General features: G+C 35.7%; 1 protein-coding gene across 1 annotated transcript in view; it reads right to left on the bottom strand.

Annotated features, from left to right (window-relative positions):
- TENM3 (teneurin transmembrane protein 3) overlaps positions 1-19741 on the bottom strand; it is a 598624-nt gene that overhangs the window by 569600 nt on the left and 9283 nt on the right. The window contains exon 2 of the mRNA XM_044682283.1: positions 4918-5196. Coding sequence (XP_044538218.1) covers positions 4918-5196 — 279 coding nt within the window. The remainder of the gene's footprint in view (positions 1-4917; positions 5197-19741) is intronic.

Genomic DNA, 19741 nt, shown 5'->3' on the forward strand with positions numbered 1-19741 from the left:
AGAGGTCTGAAATATGTAGGGCATGCTGGCCTACATATTCCCTTTGATTTGGGAGCCTCATCACATTTATTTTGTCACATTTCAACAGCTTACTAGAATCCCTATTAATTGGAGGACATAAATCATTGCATCACCAGTACTTTCACTGGTTACAAGGTACTTGACTTGGAACAAAAAAATCAATACATGTCAAAGAAGGAATTACTCCAGCACCCTTAATTTAGAGTAGGATTTACATTTTAAATTCTACACAAAACTCATATTACGTACTCTATCAACTATTTTGTTCAAAATGATTTTTGCTTCCCATCTTCCAAGACTGCTAGAAATTGAATAGGGCAAGAGAGAATAAATGTTATCACTTGTTTTGCATCTCCACTGATATGGAGACTTGTGACATGGTCGAAATATTTTTTTTTACTCTCGTGGGATATAGAGGCCATCAAAATTTCATTAGCCTCACAGCAGTTCTAGCGCCTTCTGCACTTGGACTGTTGGCCTCCCTATCAATAAATAAATGAAATCTAATCCTTTTTTAGTGACTAAACTCTTCTTTGAAGCTGTAACTAGAACATCAGACAGTCTACTTGCATAATTTTACTAATGGTGGAATAAAATCTATATTCATAGTTATTCCACATGCTAAAAAAATAAATCCAATGTTTAAATACATAGATGAAACTGCCTTGGAGTCAAATTCTTACTGCTGTATCATTATGGGGAGTCCTTTGACCCATTTTCTTCTAGTATGTCACACACACACTCACACACAAACACACACACACACACCCTTCCAAGGAGACTTCCTAGATGGATGTAAGAGTGAACATAAATCAGAATATGGACGAAGTGGTGGAGAAAGGAAGATCCAGCTGAAGAAATAAATGACTTCAGAAAAAGAAAGCAAAAAAAGGGGCTTAGGGGAGTTCACAGAACGTTAGCAGTCATAGTGAATATGCAGCCGATCCAATTTTATGCCAGGAATCATTTGAATCAATATGAGGACAGTAATTAAAGAAAGAAATAAATGCTAATAAAATGGGAAATATTTTTGAAAAATAATTCTCCAAATACTGAAATTTTCTATTAGAAGCATATTAATACTGAGAAAACTGGGAAATCTATGTAAGATGAATACATTCTTTTTTTTTTAAAAAAAGTGGCTTCACTGTTGTTCAATGACTTAATGTCAAAACCATAACCTCACGTAAATGCTCCCAGGAGAAATTCAAACTTTCTTCTATATTTATGCATCCTATGACTTCAAAGAAAAAATTACTCCTTTCTATTTATCATTAAAATTTTAGGCTCCCCACAATCTGTCTGAAGTGAGAAAGGAATATGGGAAGTATGTACTGTGTCAGTCACTGCACTAGGTGTTTTACAGATGTTATTTTCTCATCGGATTCTCAAAATGACAACACTGTGAGGCAGGTACTAGTATGAAGTAGAATCACCTACACCCCTAAGAAAGTGTATGAAATAGATAATTGTCATGATGTAATGAAAAGCAATGCTGGGAGTTATTTGGTCTGGGTTTCAAACCTTGCTCTGCTCTCTTGGTTACCAGTATGGTTTTTGTTAAGGACAATTAACTGATCTTTGATTTCCTCAAGCAAAAAACAGAGGTTTGAATAGGTGCTTGCTAACATTCTTTCTAACTTTCAACCCCCTGATGCATTGGTTTATTTTTATCTGGGGTGGTCTGGCATAAAAAGAACATTGTCTAGATCATAAGTTAGAGGTCCTAGCTTGGAATGCAAACCTTCATTCAGTCTCAGTTTCTTCACCTGAAAAATGAGAGGGCTAGATTAGATGATGTATGGTACAGTGGAGAGAGTACTGGACCTGGAGTCAGGAAGACAACTTCCTGAGTAAAAATCTGGCTTCTGACGTTTATTGGCTATCTGACTTTGGGGAAATCATTTAATCCTATTTGTCTCAGTTTCCTCATTTGTAAAATAAGATGGAGAAGGAAATGGAAAATTATTCTAGTATCTCTGCTAAGAAAACCTTAAATAGGGTTACAAAGAGTTGGATATGACTGAAAACTACTGCACAATAAGAATAACCCTTTCCAAAGGGTCTATTAAACTTAAAACTTCAGCTCTAGGAGCAATAGAAGTGATTTAATAAAGAAAAAAGTGGTAGTGGGGAAAAAGTAAACCAAAATGTCATCTATATCCTTATATCTTTGTTTTTTGCTTAATGGTCTCTAATGGCTAACTGGTTTCATTTCATTCATGTTCAAACTACCAAATTTCCCTAATTTAATTTGACTCAAAGCCAAAACACCGATGAACAGAGTGAATGACCAACCATGATTCTACAAGACCAATGATGAAAGAAAAATGCTGCCCATCTACTGAAAGAAAGGTGATGGACTCAGATTGCAGAATGTGAGACACATCTCTGGACATAGACCAAAAGGGAATTTGCTTGGCTTCATTATAAATATTTGTTGAAAGGGTTTTCTTTTTCTTTCCTATGGATACTAAATGCAGAAGAAAACTGAAAATAAATGCTTATTAACTGCACAAAAAATGAAATTTAAAATCAAAACTAGAATAAAACAAAATACCTAAGAAGTTAATAAGAACTCTAAAAAAGGGTATTCTTAAACTTGTGCTACAAATCAGGTGTGGATAATTTAATGTAATAAGGAGTAAAAAAACCAAAAGAACATGCCATTTTAGGTTAATTAAAATCTACAAATTTGTAAAATTTAAGTTTTATTAATGATGAAATTAATTCCATTTCATCTAGCAAAGTATTTGACAGTTGTGGCCAACATAACAACCCTCCATTTCTTTAACTCTTAAGGGTAAGAACAGTATTAATTCATACTCTCTAAACATAGACATAGAATGGGCTAGGATAGGAAAGGCAGACTAGTATAAAAAATTTGCTAGGGATAATACAAGAAAATATAATCCAGAGTTAATGTTATCAGGGCATTCTTAATGCTTAACTGTGGTCATATAATTTAGGAGGATGTGATTTGAATGCAACCAAAGGACCTTTTTGAATGTGTGTATGACTCCCAAGAGAGGATGGTGGGGAGAACATTTATTTTATCTTTTCTAGTTAGAATTAGGGTCTTTGGATTTCACCATGAAAACCCATCTGAATATATTATAATACTCCCCAGGATTAATTGGAGAGTAGGTAGGGAAAGCATAAGGGAAGCTTTTAAATGGTGCCTACTGAATGCCAGGTACTGTGTAAACACTTTTAGAAATATTATTTCATGTAATCTTCACAGATGCTTTGGGAGGTAAGTGGTAGTATTATCCCTAAAAAAATAAATAAGCAAATAAAAACACCATTTAAGGTTAAGTAAAAGCTACACAATTTGTAATATCAATGAAAAAATTGAAGCAAACTCAGGTTAAGTGACTTGCCCTGGAACACATATCTAGGAATTATCTGAGACCAACTTTGAACTCATGTCTTCCTGATTCCAGTCCCAGTTCTCTACCCACTTTACTACCGAATGCCTCTGAAGCTTTTCCTTTTAGGGGAAAAAAACTGGGTAGCCCATTTTTATCTTTCAAATTACTTTTATCAAAAGAATTCTGCTTTATTTTATTTTCTCATACTAATAATTTTTCACTCTGGCCCAGTGCCAGACACCTTTAGATGGAAATAGTTTAAGAAAATGTCACAATGGTGATGAAAAAGATTTTGATTTAAGCCACTTTGCCCATATAAAAAGGCAAGAAAAGGGTCAAATTTGTCTTTAAAAAGATAAAGGAAACAGCACTGGTTAAAACTGCAGATTGTGAAAGCTAACAATAGTTATTAAGTCTTTCTATTGCAGAGCCCAGCCAACAGGGTTACCAAATAATCAGAAGTAAAAGCCAGAAGTAAAAGAACCCTCTTTCCTGTTTGCAATTCATACACTCTTCTCTTTATTCTCCCTTCTCTTTGGGTTTTAATGCATCGTATATACACAACATTAATAATTCCATTGGGCCATCAAGTTCATGGTTTATATTAAATACTTAAGAGAAATGTGTCTTCTGTCAGGCAGTAATTTAGAGCTCAATGCTTCACATTCTTCCCAGATACATAAATGAAGAGACGATTGTTCGAAATCAAGGGCGTTTAAAAACATCGTATTAAAATAATTCTGATTTTTGTTACCTCTTTTCCTACCGGCAAGAGAATAAAGTCCTAATGGTATTCGAAAACCCGTTTGTCTTTACAATGTCCAGAGCTGCTATTTCGATTTCAGAAAGCCTATTTTTTTGGGGGGGGGAGGAGGAGATTTTAATTGCATAGTAATCCAGTCCCTGAAACACATCAAAGACCACACTCCCCTCTTTACCATGATTTCAATTGCTCTCATCAACTAGTAAGTTTAAAGCCCGATCAGATTTGTTCTTCAATCACCAGAGCCCTGTTAATAAACTATTCTATGTGCTCACTCATCCATTCTAAGATTCTGCAACTTCTTTGAGATGTCTTCAAGAGGAATTTACAAAGACATCTTTGATTGCAAGCTGGCCTGGAGGATAGCTTCCCTACTCCACCCAGGATAACAGGTGACATGGTCTTAGAGAAGTCAAAGCTAATCTTTTTCTTTCTTCCTTCCTTTTTTTAGTGGGCTTAAACTATTCTTCCAAAATATAGCTCAAACATCAGGCTTGCAAGTGAAAATGAATATTCATTTTCTGCTCCTATCTATCTATCTATCTATCTATCTATCTATCTATCTATCTATCTATCTATCTGAGGTCATNTATCTATCTATCTATCTATCTATCTATCTATCTATCTATCTATCTATTTGAGGTCATTTTCCTAATTTGATTGTTGTTTTTTTTTCCAATCTCGTCTGGACCACATCAAAGGACCAGTGAATGCCATCTTAAGAATAAAACCAAAAAAAGGACAAAAATCTAAACTTACCATTCTCACTGTCCGACTTGTTTTCATGCTCTGTATCAGTCAGGGTGAGGGCTGAGTTGGACCGACTTGACAGGCAGGAACTTCGGCCTGATTTGACCCCCCTGCCCCAAAGTCTCATGGCATGCTCTGGGGACATCACTCCTTCGTTTTCTGTATCGGCATCTGACCCTGCACTGATAGAGTAACCTCTGTGGGGGAGCCCCATTTCCGCACAAAATGCCAGTCCTCTTCGAGTTGCTGGTTCACAAACTCCTAACTGCCTTAGGGTAAAATTCTGTCCTAATTAGGGGGAAAAAAAGATAACAAGAGGTGAGATTTTTTTTTAAAGGAAGCCTTCCTAAAAATAAACACTCTCAAGCATTCTGATTTCCCAGCTATCATACCAGCACAAGATACTTATTGAAGCTTTGCACATGGTCCCCTTATCAGTGGTGTTCCACTAGTCCTTTCACTGGGTGTCCCTAAAGGCTGACTTCAGTTTGAAGTGTTAGCTTTTGGGCTACTCTGTCTAACTCTGCATTTTAGAGGGCTGATGCCAGCTGCTAAAGCCTATCAGTGCCCTCCTTCAGGAGGCTAAGAAATGTGGTCAAGCCTATAGAACCAGGGAGAGCTCATTTAACCCACAAAAAGAACTTCATATCAGGGATGGACCTTTGCTCAACTAAAATAGGAAAACCCTAGCAAGTAGTCATTGGGATTATCTCCAGTCTGGCGAAGGTTCTGACCCAGAGCATGCCCCCCACCCCCCAATCCAGACATGACTTGTCTGGCAAGGGAAAAGGTTTCCCTCAAGAATCAAAGGAAACAGGACTTCAGTCAGCCTTTATTAAATCTTCCTGACTTAATTTGGAACCCCTAAAGCCCCCCCTCCTCAAAAGTAAGTCAATATTTTACATTTCAGAGTAGCAAATCTTGAAATTATAGTCTGTCCAAATATATTGTGAAGTCCCTCTTGTTTCCTTTAATAAATGCCTATGAACATTTGCATTGATAAATGCGAAGCAATTTTTGGAAATGAAGTACCAGCTAAAAACAAAGTATATTATGTGCTTAAAACCTCATGTCACAATTGCGTTTCCTGAAAAATAAATGCCAGTGAACCCTGCAGGCCCTGACTAATAAATTGAGTTCAATAAAACTCATGCCATGCAGTAACTTTGAGCCAAATTGTTTAAAATTATGTGACACTTAGATATTACTACTGATATTAATGACTTTCTCCATCCTCTGTTCATTGCAGATAATTTCTCATATATTTTATGGATCTATTTGGGAAATAAGAGAGGAGACGGTGTTTTTGTGTGGCTGTGCCAATGCAATGTCCCCTTTTTTTTGTTTCGTTTGTTTTGCTTTTTGGATTATAGAAGGAATGGAAGAGTTTGAAATTTGAGAACCATCCAGTAATTGTTAACCATAATAATTATCATTGTTCTAACCATAGAAATAAATATTTGCATTCTAACATTTTATATTTGCACTGACTCAAATATCAGGTATGACTCAAATACTCAAAGTAATCATCAGACCATTTAAGAACACTAATCTTTCTCCTATTTTTCAACAGATACAGATAGAAATCCCCAAATCCTTAATTAGCTAGCATTTGAAAGTTCACACATCTACTTTGTAAATGCAAAATTAAGAAGAAAGCAACTGTAATTACAAATGTATGTATTGAAAAAAATGAGTACAGATTTTGTGCCGGTAATAAATCCAATGTATACAAATATAAATAAAAGACCAAATATCAGGTTACTTACAAAAGATGTTAGAAGCCTCTTGGCTTTTAAAAAATTATTATTATAGAGACATTAATTGTATTACTGTTGTGGTAACAGCAACTGGAATAAACTTGATCTCAGAATTCCAAATGGATTTTGACAAAGACACTCATAAATAATGGAAAATCAGTTACTACTATTAGCTACAAATCAAATGGTGCTTGTCAAGGAAATGTTTTCAATACCTAGTTGTACTAAGAAAGTATGGTAAATTTTAAGAAAGAACTGAGAAACAAATGGGGAGGAAAGGATCAAGTGCTGAAAGTAAGAGAGTTTGGATGAAGTGGACAGAGAGTGGTTAGTCTGTATTTTATTTCTTAAATAGATTAACAGGTATAATATTTATAACAATGAAGCCAAGCAAGGTTAACATCATGGGAAAAAGTTTATGTGGTAGCTGTGGGAAGGACAACTTTATTATTATTTCCATGCAGAATTTAAAATAGAATAAGCACCAGGAATTTTAAGAAATCGTTTTTGGAAGAAGCCAAAACTTCCCATCATGAATGCTAATTTTGTTTCCTTTTTAAAAATGATTAGTTGATTACATAAATAGAAAATAAAAGCAAAAATCAATGACAGGGTCTTTCTCTCTTTCTTTCTGCCCATTCCCTATGATAAACATAAAAATGGATGGAAAATAATGCCCTCTCCAATTCCTGAAATGCGCTTGAAACATTTTCCACGTTATTCACTTTCTCACAGCATTGCCATCTTGATGTAAAATCTATGATATGAAAGAAAACAAGCAGTAGTAAACTCTACTCTGTTATTTGTTATCCAGGTATCTGAATACATTTAAATCTATAGCTAAATATCTAACACAATATAGCTATACACTGATATTTTTGCCCAAGATTCTTTAGTCTGTGTGATTATAAGGAAAGCTCATGGGTTACTAACATCAACTAACTTACTTGAAAGGGCAGATTCTCAAAAGGTTGGTCAAGTCTAAAGGACACAGACTCCCCCCACCCATATGTATGTGTGTGTGTGTATGTATGTGTGTATATATATATATATATTTGTATTATATTTCTATAGAATGGGTAATGATTATATAGTATTCATGATTGCTATTTTAAAATATATATAATCAATTATAGTAAGAAAAAATATCAAACACGGGATTCAATGTTATTAGTAATAACAGTCAGCCTCATTTAGACCAGGCAAGTTCTGTTTTTACTGCTGCCATAAATTTGAAATTCTATGAATAAAAAAATCAGGAATAAATTACAAAGAAGACAGGCTGGCTCTCTCTCTGTCTCCCTCCTTCCCTCCCTCCCTTTCCCCCTCCTTCTCTCTCTCTCTCTCTCTCTCTCTCTCTCTCTCTCTCTCTCTCTCTCTCTCCCCCTTCTTTCTCTCTCTCCCTTCTCTCTTATTTCTCTCCATCCTTCTCCCTATGACTATTTCTGTTTTGTCTGTTTACCTGTCTCTCCCTCTGTGTATGTTTTTTCTCACTCTCTATGTTCTTTCTGTCTCCATACTTCTCTCTGATAATCTCTTTTCTCTGTCTGTCTGTCTCTTAGTATCTATAGATATAGATAGATATCTCACCTAATATATATGTATGTGTATATATTTATATATATATATACATATATATATTTACACACACATATATAATCTACAAGCTTCATTNCTCCCCCTCTCCCTCTTTTTCTCTCTCTCCCTGTCCTTGTTCCTTGTCCTCACTCCCTCTCACTCTCTCCAACTCTTCCCCCCACTCTCTCTCTGTCTGTCTCTGTCTGTCTCTCTTTGTCTTTCTGTCTGTCTGTCTGTCTGTCTGTCTGTCTCTCCTTCTCTCCGCCCCCCTTCAACTTAAGAAAGTAAGGCCCAGGGTAAATTTTTAAAATTCTAGGGTGGCATCAGAATAAATGCTTCGTTCCAGGTGGCACAGGAGACAACTACCCTTTTAATCAGAGGCAATAAAATGAAGGAAGAGAGAACACGGAGTTTGCAACTTGGCCATTTTGTCCTGCAGTGTGTACAACACAGTCACTGCAGGGTGAGCTTTTTCAAAGAGGCTCATGCAGAGTGATGCTTGCCAATGGGCAAGGAATCTTGCTGCCTCTTGTTGAGGACTGAAAAGAAAAAGGCATGTAAGGGAGATACTCTTGTGTTTACATAGGGAAGCTGGAGAACACACTGAGCTCTTAGCGTCTGACCTTCCTTTCAGAGGTCTGGCTTTTCCATTTGCACTCTGCCCTACTACTTCCTGGCAGGAAAACCAAGGGTTTTGCAATGGGAGGACGAGGGTTGAGGAGAGGGCACTGTGAGAGGCATTTGAAACACCTTCTTCAAAATAAATGAGATTCTTAATGAAAAAAATTGTTCTGTGTTGAATTCTCTATTTCTGATATGTCTATGTACCATTTCCTATAACTCTTTATTTTAACATTTTTCTTTTATCTATATAAAACTCTCTTCCTAAGTGAGATAAAGAACACAATTTGCCTCGACGTCTTTCCATTTTCTTTTAGTGTTTTCTTTCTAGTGAACAACCATTTCTCTTTTTTTCTTCTCCCTTGAATATACTGTACCCTAAGATCTCTAGACAGCTTCTTTTTTTAAAGGACTGCAGTTCTGCTACAGGTTCTAGATTACAGAGAGCAGAATTATACCTTTCCCTCTAATCTTTTTTGCTTCTTTTATTTCCATCACTCTCTCCTTCATTGGTTACTTTATACCTTTCTCTCTCTTTGAGCTGTAATAATCTCCAAACCAGAAGAAATCACAGGTTAAGAAATTAATCAGAAAATCAGCATCAATTTGTTATGTAGGAGGAAAACTGAAAATGAAGTACGTAGTTTTTCTTCAGATGCTATTCTCAGACCAACACCTGCATGTTCACACACACACACACACACACACACACACACACACACACACACACACACACAGGAGTATAGGGGTGTGTATGCATATCCACACACGCATATATCCATCCTCTCCCCCAAAGTGATTTCTCCTATATGTAGGTTCCATTTATTTATTTGTCCTTTATCAAATGATTCTTCTATCATTTTGTAGTTTCTTTTTTCTGCCATATTTGTATTGGGTCTAGGCAATTGCCTCATTTTAAATGTTCATGAAACTTTTTACTCGGGCTTCTCATATACTCTATCTCTTCCAGTCCAAAACTTGTTTTCTAATCAAGTTGACTTTTGTTTTATTATCTTTTCTGACAGTTCTCCGACCAGATTCTCTTATTACCATTGTAATAAGTAGAGTTATTAGTACTCTTGGCACGTGGTAAATATTTATTTGCATAGATCTTTGCATCATTTTATCTATTTGCATTTAATTCCTCCTGACTCTGTGATCCTAAAGAAGTCACTAAATCTCTCATTGCTCTCTCTAAATTACAAATTGGTCACTGGCTTGGCTCTAGATTCAATTCAATAAGTCTTCATTCAGTGCGTTCTGTATGCTAAGTCTGGAGCTAAATATTGAGGATTCAAAGGAAGGCAAAAATAGCCTTTGTTTGCCTGAAGGAGCTCACATTCAAATGGGGGAAATATTCAAATAGCTTTGTATATACAGGATGGGGAGGCGATAGTAGGAATGTGCTAATAAATGTTTTAACTACCATCTCTTTGAAACAATAACCTGTACATCCATTTTTAGGCTCAATCAGAATTATTACCATTTTCTCCTTTACTTTTTAAAGAACAGACAGTGAATAAAGCAAAATAAAATAAGAGAACTTGGATTTGTATGTTTGCATTTGCTCATACTGGAAATTCAGCAAACTGGCTCTTGGGTTTAGTTTTAGCTCATTCCAGCATATCCCTGGGAATTTCTCCCATCAAGTAAAATCACAGGTTCATTTCTTATGTGCCTATATGTTTAGTATTTGTTCAGCTACTGGTATATTCTTAATATCCCAACCCAAGGAAATGATGTTTGCCTTAAGCTCCTGGAGTGTTAAGCCAAAACCTTCTTCAGGCAGCCTGCCATTTTCCCTCCCACACTTCTAACCTAGATTCTTTTTTACAAACATTCTTCTTGTGAGAAGTATTTCACTCTACCATTGCAAGTTATCTTCTGGACCTTTATTCTGTGATCTATATATAGTACCTCAGTTGGTAGGCAATAGGCATTGGAAATAGGAGTATTTTAGTCAATGTGGTGAGAGTGAAAGCAAATTGCTTTGTTTATTTACAAGTAAAGAAAGTAAGAGTGGGATGAATGGCTTTGGAGAGCCTGCATAATGTTTAAGATAAGATTTTGTGGAGTTTCAGGTAGAGAGGACACAGAGATATTGAATGGAAGACTGGGGGGAAGGAAATAGAAATATTAAGATGTATGTCTCTTGACTTGGACAAGGAGGTTATTCTCCAGCATCTCTTAAGATGGAGGCCATGGGCAGTTGATTGGCAGGAAGCACAGTGCTGATGGCAACAGTTTGCATCTACTAAAATTACTTAAAATGATTGATTTTTATAAAAAGCTTTCTGAAAACTAATTTTCCTCTTATTTTTTTCTTCAGTAATTATCCCTTGGAACAATCCAAAGCACAGTAGCGATAACAATTTGGCCCATCTGTTAGCACCTGATAGTCAAAGGACAGTAGGTATTGGTGTAAATGTTTTATGAGTTGACATGGAACAGCAGGTATTTAATAATCATGTGGGAAGCTGAACCCCAGTGATTCCCTCTATGGATCCCAGATAGATATGGCAGCATGGCCCCATGATTCGAATTTAGAAGTGTGTGAGGGCTCAGAACATTAGACCCATCAAGGCTGAGGGAGAGGGAGAGAGAGGATTATTCCCACTGGGTCAGGAGGAGGGCCCTAAGCTACATCTATCTATTCCTACCTTCTGGTAGAGGTAATCTACAAATCAGGTTGGTTTTCAATCCAGAAAGAACCACTTGCCTAGAGAGTTAATAATCATTGAGGTGGGTAGGGGAGCAAAGAGAGGGGGCCTGAGGGGGTAAAAAAAAACCATGAACATGAAACAATGATAAACCAGAGCTATTTAACTTATGTCTTTAAGTAGAAAAATTTAAGGTTGAGAAAACATGACCATCTAAATCCTTTAATCCTGTGGCTGACATTTATAGTGACTGAGAAGGATTAATCATTTTGATCTCTCGATGAATCACTTTGAGCAGCTAATATTTAAAAGTAATAAAGTTTGGAATTAAAGTAATTAGCACAGTGAAACTGATTCATGTTTCAGGTTTTTCCTCCTCTTTATAAAAATATGCTGGAGAAGGACAAGATTTCAGAAAACGAATAACTAATTCAGAAAATATGCTAACGTATGTCAGCTTTGTTTCTTTCTTTCAACAGAGGTGAGGGAGGAATGGGAAAATAAGAACTCTGGCCTCCCTATGCATTAATTCATAACACCAGTAGGACCTCAATGGAAAGACCAGAGGTTGTATTTCTTCTGAAGTTGTCTTCTCATTCACAGTAACAACACACCAAACCTAATCTATATCTTAGCTTTCAAAATTTAAATCCTACAACTCTGGCTTTCAGAAATTTCTCTTTTCACCATTACTAAAGTTATCAGCCTTTTTAAAATATATATACATACATATATACATATATATATATATATATCTACCTCCACACAGATTGAAAATGAGAATAAAATGTCTTTAATTCAAAGGTAGGCTAGCATAAAAATCCTGAAGGCAAACACATGAATGACTTAATCAAAGATCTTATTAACATTATTTTTATATAAGGCCAATGCTCTTAAGTTTCTGAAATGATGTTTAGAATTTCATAGATAGCTTTGAGAATATGGGGATATACTACCCTAGTTTTTCTTGGAATGCATAATATTATTCACAAGATGATGGTTCAAAGAGCAAAATATTTTGGATAGAATGAAGCGAAATAAATAAAAGCCCTTGTAACTAAAGGTGATATACAAATAAGAGTTTGAAATAAGATTCTTTGTACTTAAAAATAAAAATCATAATTTGAAAGGAATGATCACTTTCAAATAAATAAATAAATAAGTATTAATTATTATGTGCCAGATCTAATGTGAGGAATAAAAGACCATAATGAAACTGTCTTTGTCCTTAAAGGATTTGAATTCCATATGACTACAACATAGATTTCTATCTTAGCAATATGAGAATGTTCTTGTTTACAAATCTAAAAAAAAGAAGTGATTGTATTTTTTTTACTGTATACAAAAATGTTGGTATGATGTAGTAGTTTGCCTTCTCTTTATCTTTATTATTTTCAATGACTATATTTACAAATGTACATTTTAGAATATTTTAAATTTCACTTTTTACTATGAGATACTTATGTGTTGAAAATTCTCTAAAGAATCATTGTATAAAATCTTTCATTCTTTCTCTGAAGTCTTTTTATTTGTAATTTCTTACAGAGCTGTTCCATTATATTCAAATGAAATGGTTGTCTAGTTATACCCATTCTTTAGGAATATTTTTTCTATTTTTTGTCACAAATAATAAATTACAAATTTACAAATTTAAAATCACTATAATCAAAATATTTATAACTGTGCACTTAAAATATTTTCTTAGTAATAATAACTAAAATAACTAGTATTTACATAGTACTTCAAGATGGACAGAGCACTTTATTAGCTCTTTGGGTTTTCACAACAATCCTATGAGGTAGGTGCTATTATTGTCCCCATTTTACTGATGAGGAAATTAAGGCAGAGACAAGATAGTTACTTGTCTGGGTTCAAATACCTAGGGCATATCAGGGAGGATTTGAGCTGCACCTTACAAATCCTATGGTTAGCCACTGAGTCACTTAACTACATAGAAGGAAGATCTCTTTATCTATTGAGAAGTAATTGGTTAGTTTACCCACAGAAAGAAGTTGTTTTTAAAGGAATATCTTTAATCAGGGGTGATGCTGCTACCTCTAGTTCCAAGAGGAATGGTATCTCATTCCAGAAGGACTAAAAATTTCACAACACCACAACAAATAAAAACTCAAAAACTTCTCACTTTTGGCTAGGACTCCTTGAACATTCAGATTCTTACAACTGTTACTAATTGGGAGTATAATAATAATGCTATTGCTTCTCCAGCAGTGCCCATGCAGTGGAAAGAGTACTGGCCCTGGAGTCTGGAAGACCTTTGTTCAAATCCTGTCCTATATGTTTCCTCAGTGTGTGACCTAAGCAAGTCATTTAACTAGTTTTCCTCAGTTACTTCATCTGTAAAATGGGCATCTAAATAGTACCTTCTTCTAGAAGTTGTTCTGAGGATAAAATGAGAAAATATTGGTATAGTGTTTAGTATAGTACATGGTATACATAAAGTAATATATATGTGTGTATGTATGTATGTATATATATATATATAAACTGTCATTACTCCTACTACTACCATCAACACTGCTACTATTACTATTACTACTAATACAACTGTTGCTGCTGTTATTCCTACAACACGTTATAGTTGCATAATCCTTTTTAATATATTTTATTTTCCCAATTACAAGTAATAGCAATTTCAATACATGTTTTGTATAATTGTAAGATACAAATTGTCTCCCTCTGTCCCTTTTCTCCCTCCTTCCAGAGATGATAAGCAATTTGATCTGGGTGATACATGTATTATCATGAAAAACATACTATCATATTGGTATTCTAAGAGAATACTCATATAAAACCAAAACCCCAAAATAAAAACACAAATTAACAAAAGTGAAAAAATCATATGTTTTGATGGGCAGTTTGACTCCACCAGTTCTTTCCCTGGATGTGAAGAAAATTCTTTATTATAAGTCCTTCAGAATTGTCTTGGATTTGGAAAATGAGGGGATGCCCTTCAATTGGGGAATGGCTGAACAAATTGTGGTATATGCTGATGATGGAATACTATTGTGCTCAAAGGAATAATAAAGTGGAGGAATTACATGTGAACTGGAAAGACCTCCAGGAATTGATGCAGAGTGAAAGGAGCAGAGCCAGAAGAACATTGTACACAGAGACCAATACACTGTGGTAAAGTAGAATGTAATGGACTTCTGTACTAGCAGCAATGCAATGACCCAGGACAATTCTGAGTGACTTATGAGAAAGAACTCTGGGAGCTGAAACAACCAAACAAAAACAACTGCTTGATCACATGGGTTTATGGGCATGTGATTGAGGATGTAGACTCTAAGCGATCACCCTAATGGAAATATCAATAATATGGAAATAGGTCTTCATCAATGACACATGTAAAACCCAGTGGAATTGCTCATTGGCTATGGGGGGAGGGGAGAGGAGGGAAGAGAAAGAACATGAATCATGTAACCATGGAAAAATATTCTAAATTAATTAATTAAAAATTTTCAAATTACAAAATATTGTCTTGGATCATTGTACTGCTGAAAATATCTAACTCTCACAGTTGATCACTCCATAATATTGCTTTTACTGTGTACAGTATTCTCTTGGTTCTACTTATTTCACTTTTCATCAATTCATGTATATCTTTTCAGTTCTTTCTGAAATCATCTTGTTCATCATTTCTTATAACACAATAGTATTGCATTATCATATACTACATCATCATCATATACTACAATTTGTTCAGCCATCCCTCAATTGATGGACATCCCTTTAGTTTACAATTCTTTGCCACCACAAAAAGAGCAGCTATAGATATTTTTGTACAAACATATTCTTTCCACCTCTTTTGATCTCTTTGGGATACAGCCCCAGGAGTGGTATTGCAGGATCAAAGGGTATGCACAATTTTATCTTTTGGTCCTTTTAAAAAAATTAAACTCAATATGTAGTCCTATGAGGAAACTCCACTACTCCCCCTCCCCCCAAGCAAATCAACACTTCCTCTATAATTTAGAATTCTCTAGAGTTATCATGACACCAAAAGGTTAAGGGACTTGCCTAGGACCACACAGCCATTATGTGTCAGAGACAGCATGGAACCAAGTATTGTGGATTCCTAGACCTGCTTTCTATTCACATTATTCCACAGCTGCCTCTTGTACAGTATGCCACAATTTACAAACTACTTCTACATCTATCATCTTATTTTTGTCCCAAACTTTATAAATTGGACAGGATCTTTATTATTTTCATTTTACAAATAAGAAAAGTGAAGCTAGAGAGAAATTGATTTATCCAAAAATCAAACCTTTAGTTTACAGGAAAGTTAAGACTAAAACCCATGTCTTTGCCTTCCTAGTTCAGGGTTCAGTACTAATGGATGACCCATAATTATTTCCTGAGGTAAGTGGGAGAACTAGTATATGTAGTTTAAAAGGCGATAAAACCTAAGGAAAAAAAGACATCAGGGTCAGAAAAGAGATAGAAAGAAAAAGGAAAGTATTAGTAACATGGTTTAAATTTCTCTCTCTCTCTCTCTCTCTCTGTGTATGCATAAACTTTTATGTGAGTACATGTGCCCCACACCCAGTATACTTTGATGCCTCTGAGGCACAGTCCTGGGAAATGGACTGTGTTATATGTCTGCTCTCTAAGGACCAGCCTAGCTCAGAGAAGCCCATCACCAGGAAGTTAGCCAGGTGTGGTAACTTTTTCGACTGCATCAGCTTCAAAGATCATATGTTAAGAAGACAGAAGGTTATGGTCCATGAAAGTGAAGAAATCTCAGCTCTTGAAAGCACTGAAATATATCTGCACATGCAATGTTTACTAAAGGCATCACTATGCATACATGTAGAGATTTCTACAAACATATGTCCACCTCTCTATCTGTCCATCTACAAGAATCAGCCTGTAATATTGCATTAAGAACCACATTTGGGGTCAAGAAGACATGGGTTCAAGTCTCTCACTTGATACATACTGACTGCATCCCGTTGTTCAGTCATTTCAATCATCTCTGACTCTGTGACCCCATTTGGGGTTTTCTTGGTAAAGATAATGGAGTTATTTTTCACTTCCTTCTCCAGCTCATTTGACAGATAGAGAAACTAAGGCATAGAGTTAAATTATTTGCTCAGGGTCACATAGCTATTAAGTGTCTGAAGCTGGATTTGAACTCAGAAAGATGAGTCTTCCTAAATGAGACACCCTATCCACTAGTCGATTGCACCTTGGGTACCTTGGGTAAATCACTGGGACCTTGGGTAAATCACTTACTTTTGATCCTGGCCAGGGATGTCAAACTCAAATACAAATTGGGCCACCAAAGTCCCTCATGTGCATACTGACTTAGAAAACCACTTATTACAGCCCTCTATAGAAAAAGCATGATTGCCTTCATTGCCTTTTGTGGAAGTCCAAACAAGACCAAAGAGCAACAAACAAACTATGCTTGCTGTTTTGGAGAAGAAAGTGAATGGCTATGAAAACCTATGACTGAGATTTCATTGCTGAGAAATTTGTGAGAAATTCAGGTGTGGAAACTCTTTCCACCAATGTAGCTCCTTAAACATAATTTTAACATCTTGTCCTGGAGGACTGTCTGAGGCACTGGGAGGTTAAGAGCCTTATCTAGTCAGTAAGTGTCAAAAGGGGAACTTGAACCTAAGAATTCTTGAATCCAAGGCCAAACTTCTATAACTATGTCAGATTGCTTGTAAGATTATTTTTAATATATTTTTCTGTCATTAGGAAAAAAGTTATTTTCCTGAAGGATCACAGTTATTTTTTCAGAGAGCTTTTAACTTGTATAGCTTAAAGTTTGAAAAATATGTTGCACACATGAGAGTATCCTATATTAATTCGTTTGATCCTCACAATAATGATGTGTTTAAAAAAAGAGGCTATTATTCCACTTTACAGATAAGTAAACTGAAGTTTAGCGAAATTTAGTGACTTCCCTTACCACACAGCTAATAAATATCTGAGGCACAAGCTAAACCAGGACCTCCCAACTTAAGCAAGTCCAGTACTCTATCTATCATGCTGCACTGTCTGTCCTCAGTGGAAACAAAATAAGTGATCTGTGTCATCAAGTTCTGAAACATGAGAACTTGTTTTTTCAAAGCTGAGCATGAGCAGAGCAAATTGACTCTCATGAAAACATTAAGGGTCATAATGTCCAGAGTGGTCAAAGGTAGAATGCTAATTATTTTGGAATCTTGAAGGTTCTTCCAAGCAGAGCCAGGAAACTGATATTTCTTCTCAGACTTTAGTTTTGTTTTTTTTTTCAAACAAAACTGTTATTTTTCCACATCAATTATTTTCAAAATTCAGCCTCATTGACAATATTTCTTGTTGATGTTAAAGCCTCAGATGCATTCATAACTTCCCAAACACTGCCCATTTTAAAGAGAAAGAAAGTTGGGAAAACATTCTGTCTTTCATTACTTTTGTAAAATTGTGTGTGTGTGTGTGTGTGTGTGTGTGTGTGTGTGTGTGTGTGTGTGTGTAGGGATTTTATTCAAACATTTCTTCTATTAAAATTATTCTAAGGAGGACAAATTTTCTCCAAATATGAAAGACAACTATAATTTAGATTGATATTTTCTTGAAATATCAAAGAGAATGAGACCTTGGGAAGGTTCCCTTTCTTAGTTACAGGTATCTCCTCAAATACTAAAACATCAAATACCTGAATTAACTAGGAAGTCACACAAATGGATTTAAAGAGGAACAGATCTGAGCCCTATAAGTCACCGTCAGAAAGCAAAGCATTCCCATAACTGTTGTCAATTCACCATTACAGCTTCCAAATATACCAGATATTTGTCCAAGGTCTAAAAATATTTATATTTGGTTATAAAGAGTTTTTTTTAGAAAATCGGTTTAATAGTAACTCTAAAAAACATTACTGTGATCTAAGATAAAATGATACATTACTCAATTTCTACTTGGGATTCAATGAATAGTATAAAGTGATTGGAGGGAGAGGAAGGATTCCCATTGCAATGAAAGGTTCATTTTCTGGTTGCTCTCTTTATTTTCATTCCAAACTGATCTAAGATCCAGGAAAACCATACTGTATTTTTAGGGCTGTTACAAAACACAGAATTATCTTGTAAACATCTGGTTTATCAATGGCAAAATTGTTCTGGACTCTACACAGTGGTAACATTTAGAGAAAGAACAGACTATTGGGATGGAGGGATTCTCACCTTAAAAGGCTTTAACAGCAGTTTTGTTGTCTTTCAGTAGTGTCTGACTCCTCATGACCCCATGGACCACAACCCACCAGACTCTTCTACCTTCTGTTATATCTACCCAGTTCGTATTTGTTGTTTCCATGACAATTTCTATCCACCTATCCTCTGCTGTCCCCTTCTCCTTTTGCCTTCAATCTTTCCCCAAATCAAAATCTTTTCCAATGAGTCCTGTTTTCTCATTATGGGCCAAATTATTGAAATTTCAACTTCTAAATTTGACCTTCTCATGAATAGTCTGAATTTCTTTAAGCATTAAATGAATTGATCTCCTTATTGCACAAAGGGCTCTCAAAAGCCTTCTTCTCCAGCACCACAATTTGCTACTATAGATCCTAAGACAGGTCTAAGATTGTTGTTACCTCTATCCTTAGCCAACCAAGATAAGGAGGAGACTACTCTGAGGGGTTAAATATACTCTTTTCATTTTCAATAGCTGCTTGCCATTCCTAGAATGCTCTCCTTCTTCATGCCTACCTCCTGATTTACTTGAAGACTCAGATGAAATCCCACCTATTACAAGAAACTTTTACTGGTCCTCCTTAATGTTTGGGCCTTCCCCTTGAGATTATGTATAATCTGTCCTGTAAATATCTTGTTTGGACAGAGTTGTTTAAGGTCTTTTCCATTAGATTTTTTTTAACCCTTAACTTCTGTGTATTGGCTCATAAGTGGAAGAGTGGTAAGAGTGGGCAATGGGGGTCAAGTGAGTTGCCCAGGGTCACACAGCTGGGAAGTGTCTGAGGCCGGATTTGAACCTAGGACCTCCCGTCTCTAGGCCTGGCTCTCAATCCACTGAGCTACCCACCTGCCCCCTTTCCCGTTAGATTTTTAGCCCTTTGAAGGTGAAGACTAGGTTTTTTCCTTCCTTTTTATTTATTTATTTTTTTTGCATTCCCAGCACTTAGCACACAGTCTAGTACTTAAAAGGCATGTAATAAATGCTTGCTGACTTCATCCATATTTC

The sequence above is a fragment of the Gracilinanus agilis genome, chromosome 6 (genome assembly GCF_016433145.1).
Source record: "Gracilinanus agilis isolate LMUSP501 chromosome 6, AgileGrace, whole genome shotgun sequence".
NCBI lineage: Eukaryota > Metazoa > Chordata > Mammalia > Didelphimorphia > Didelphidae > Gracilinanus > Gracilinanus agilis.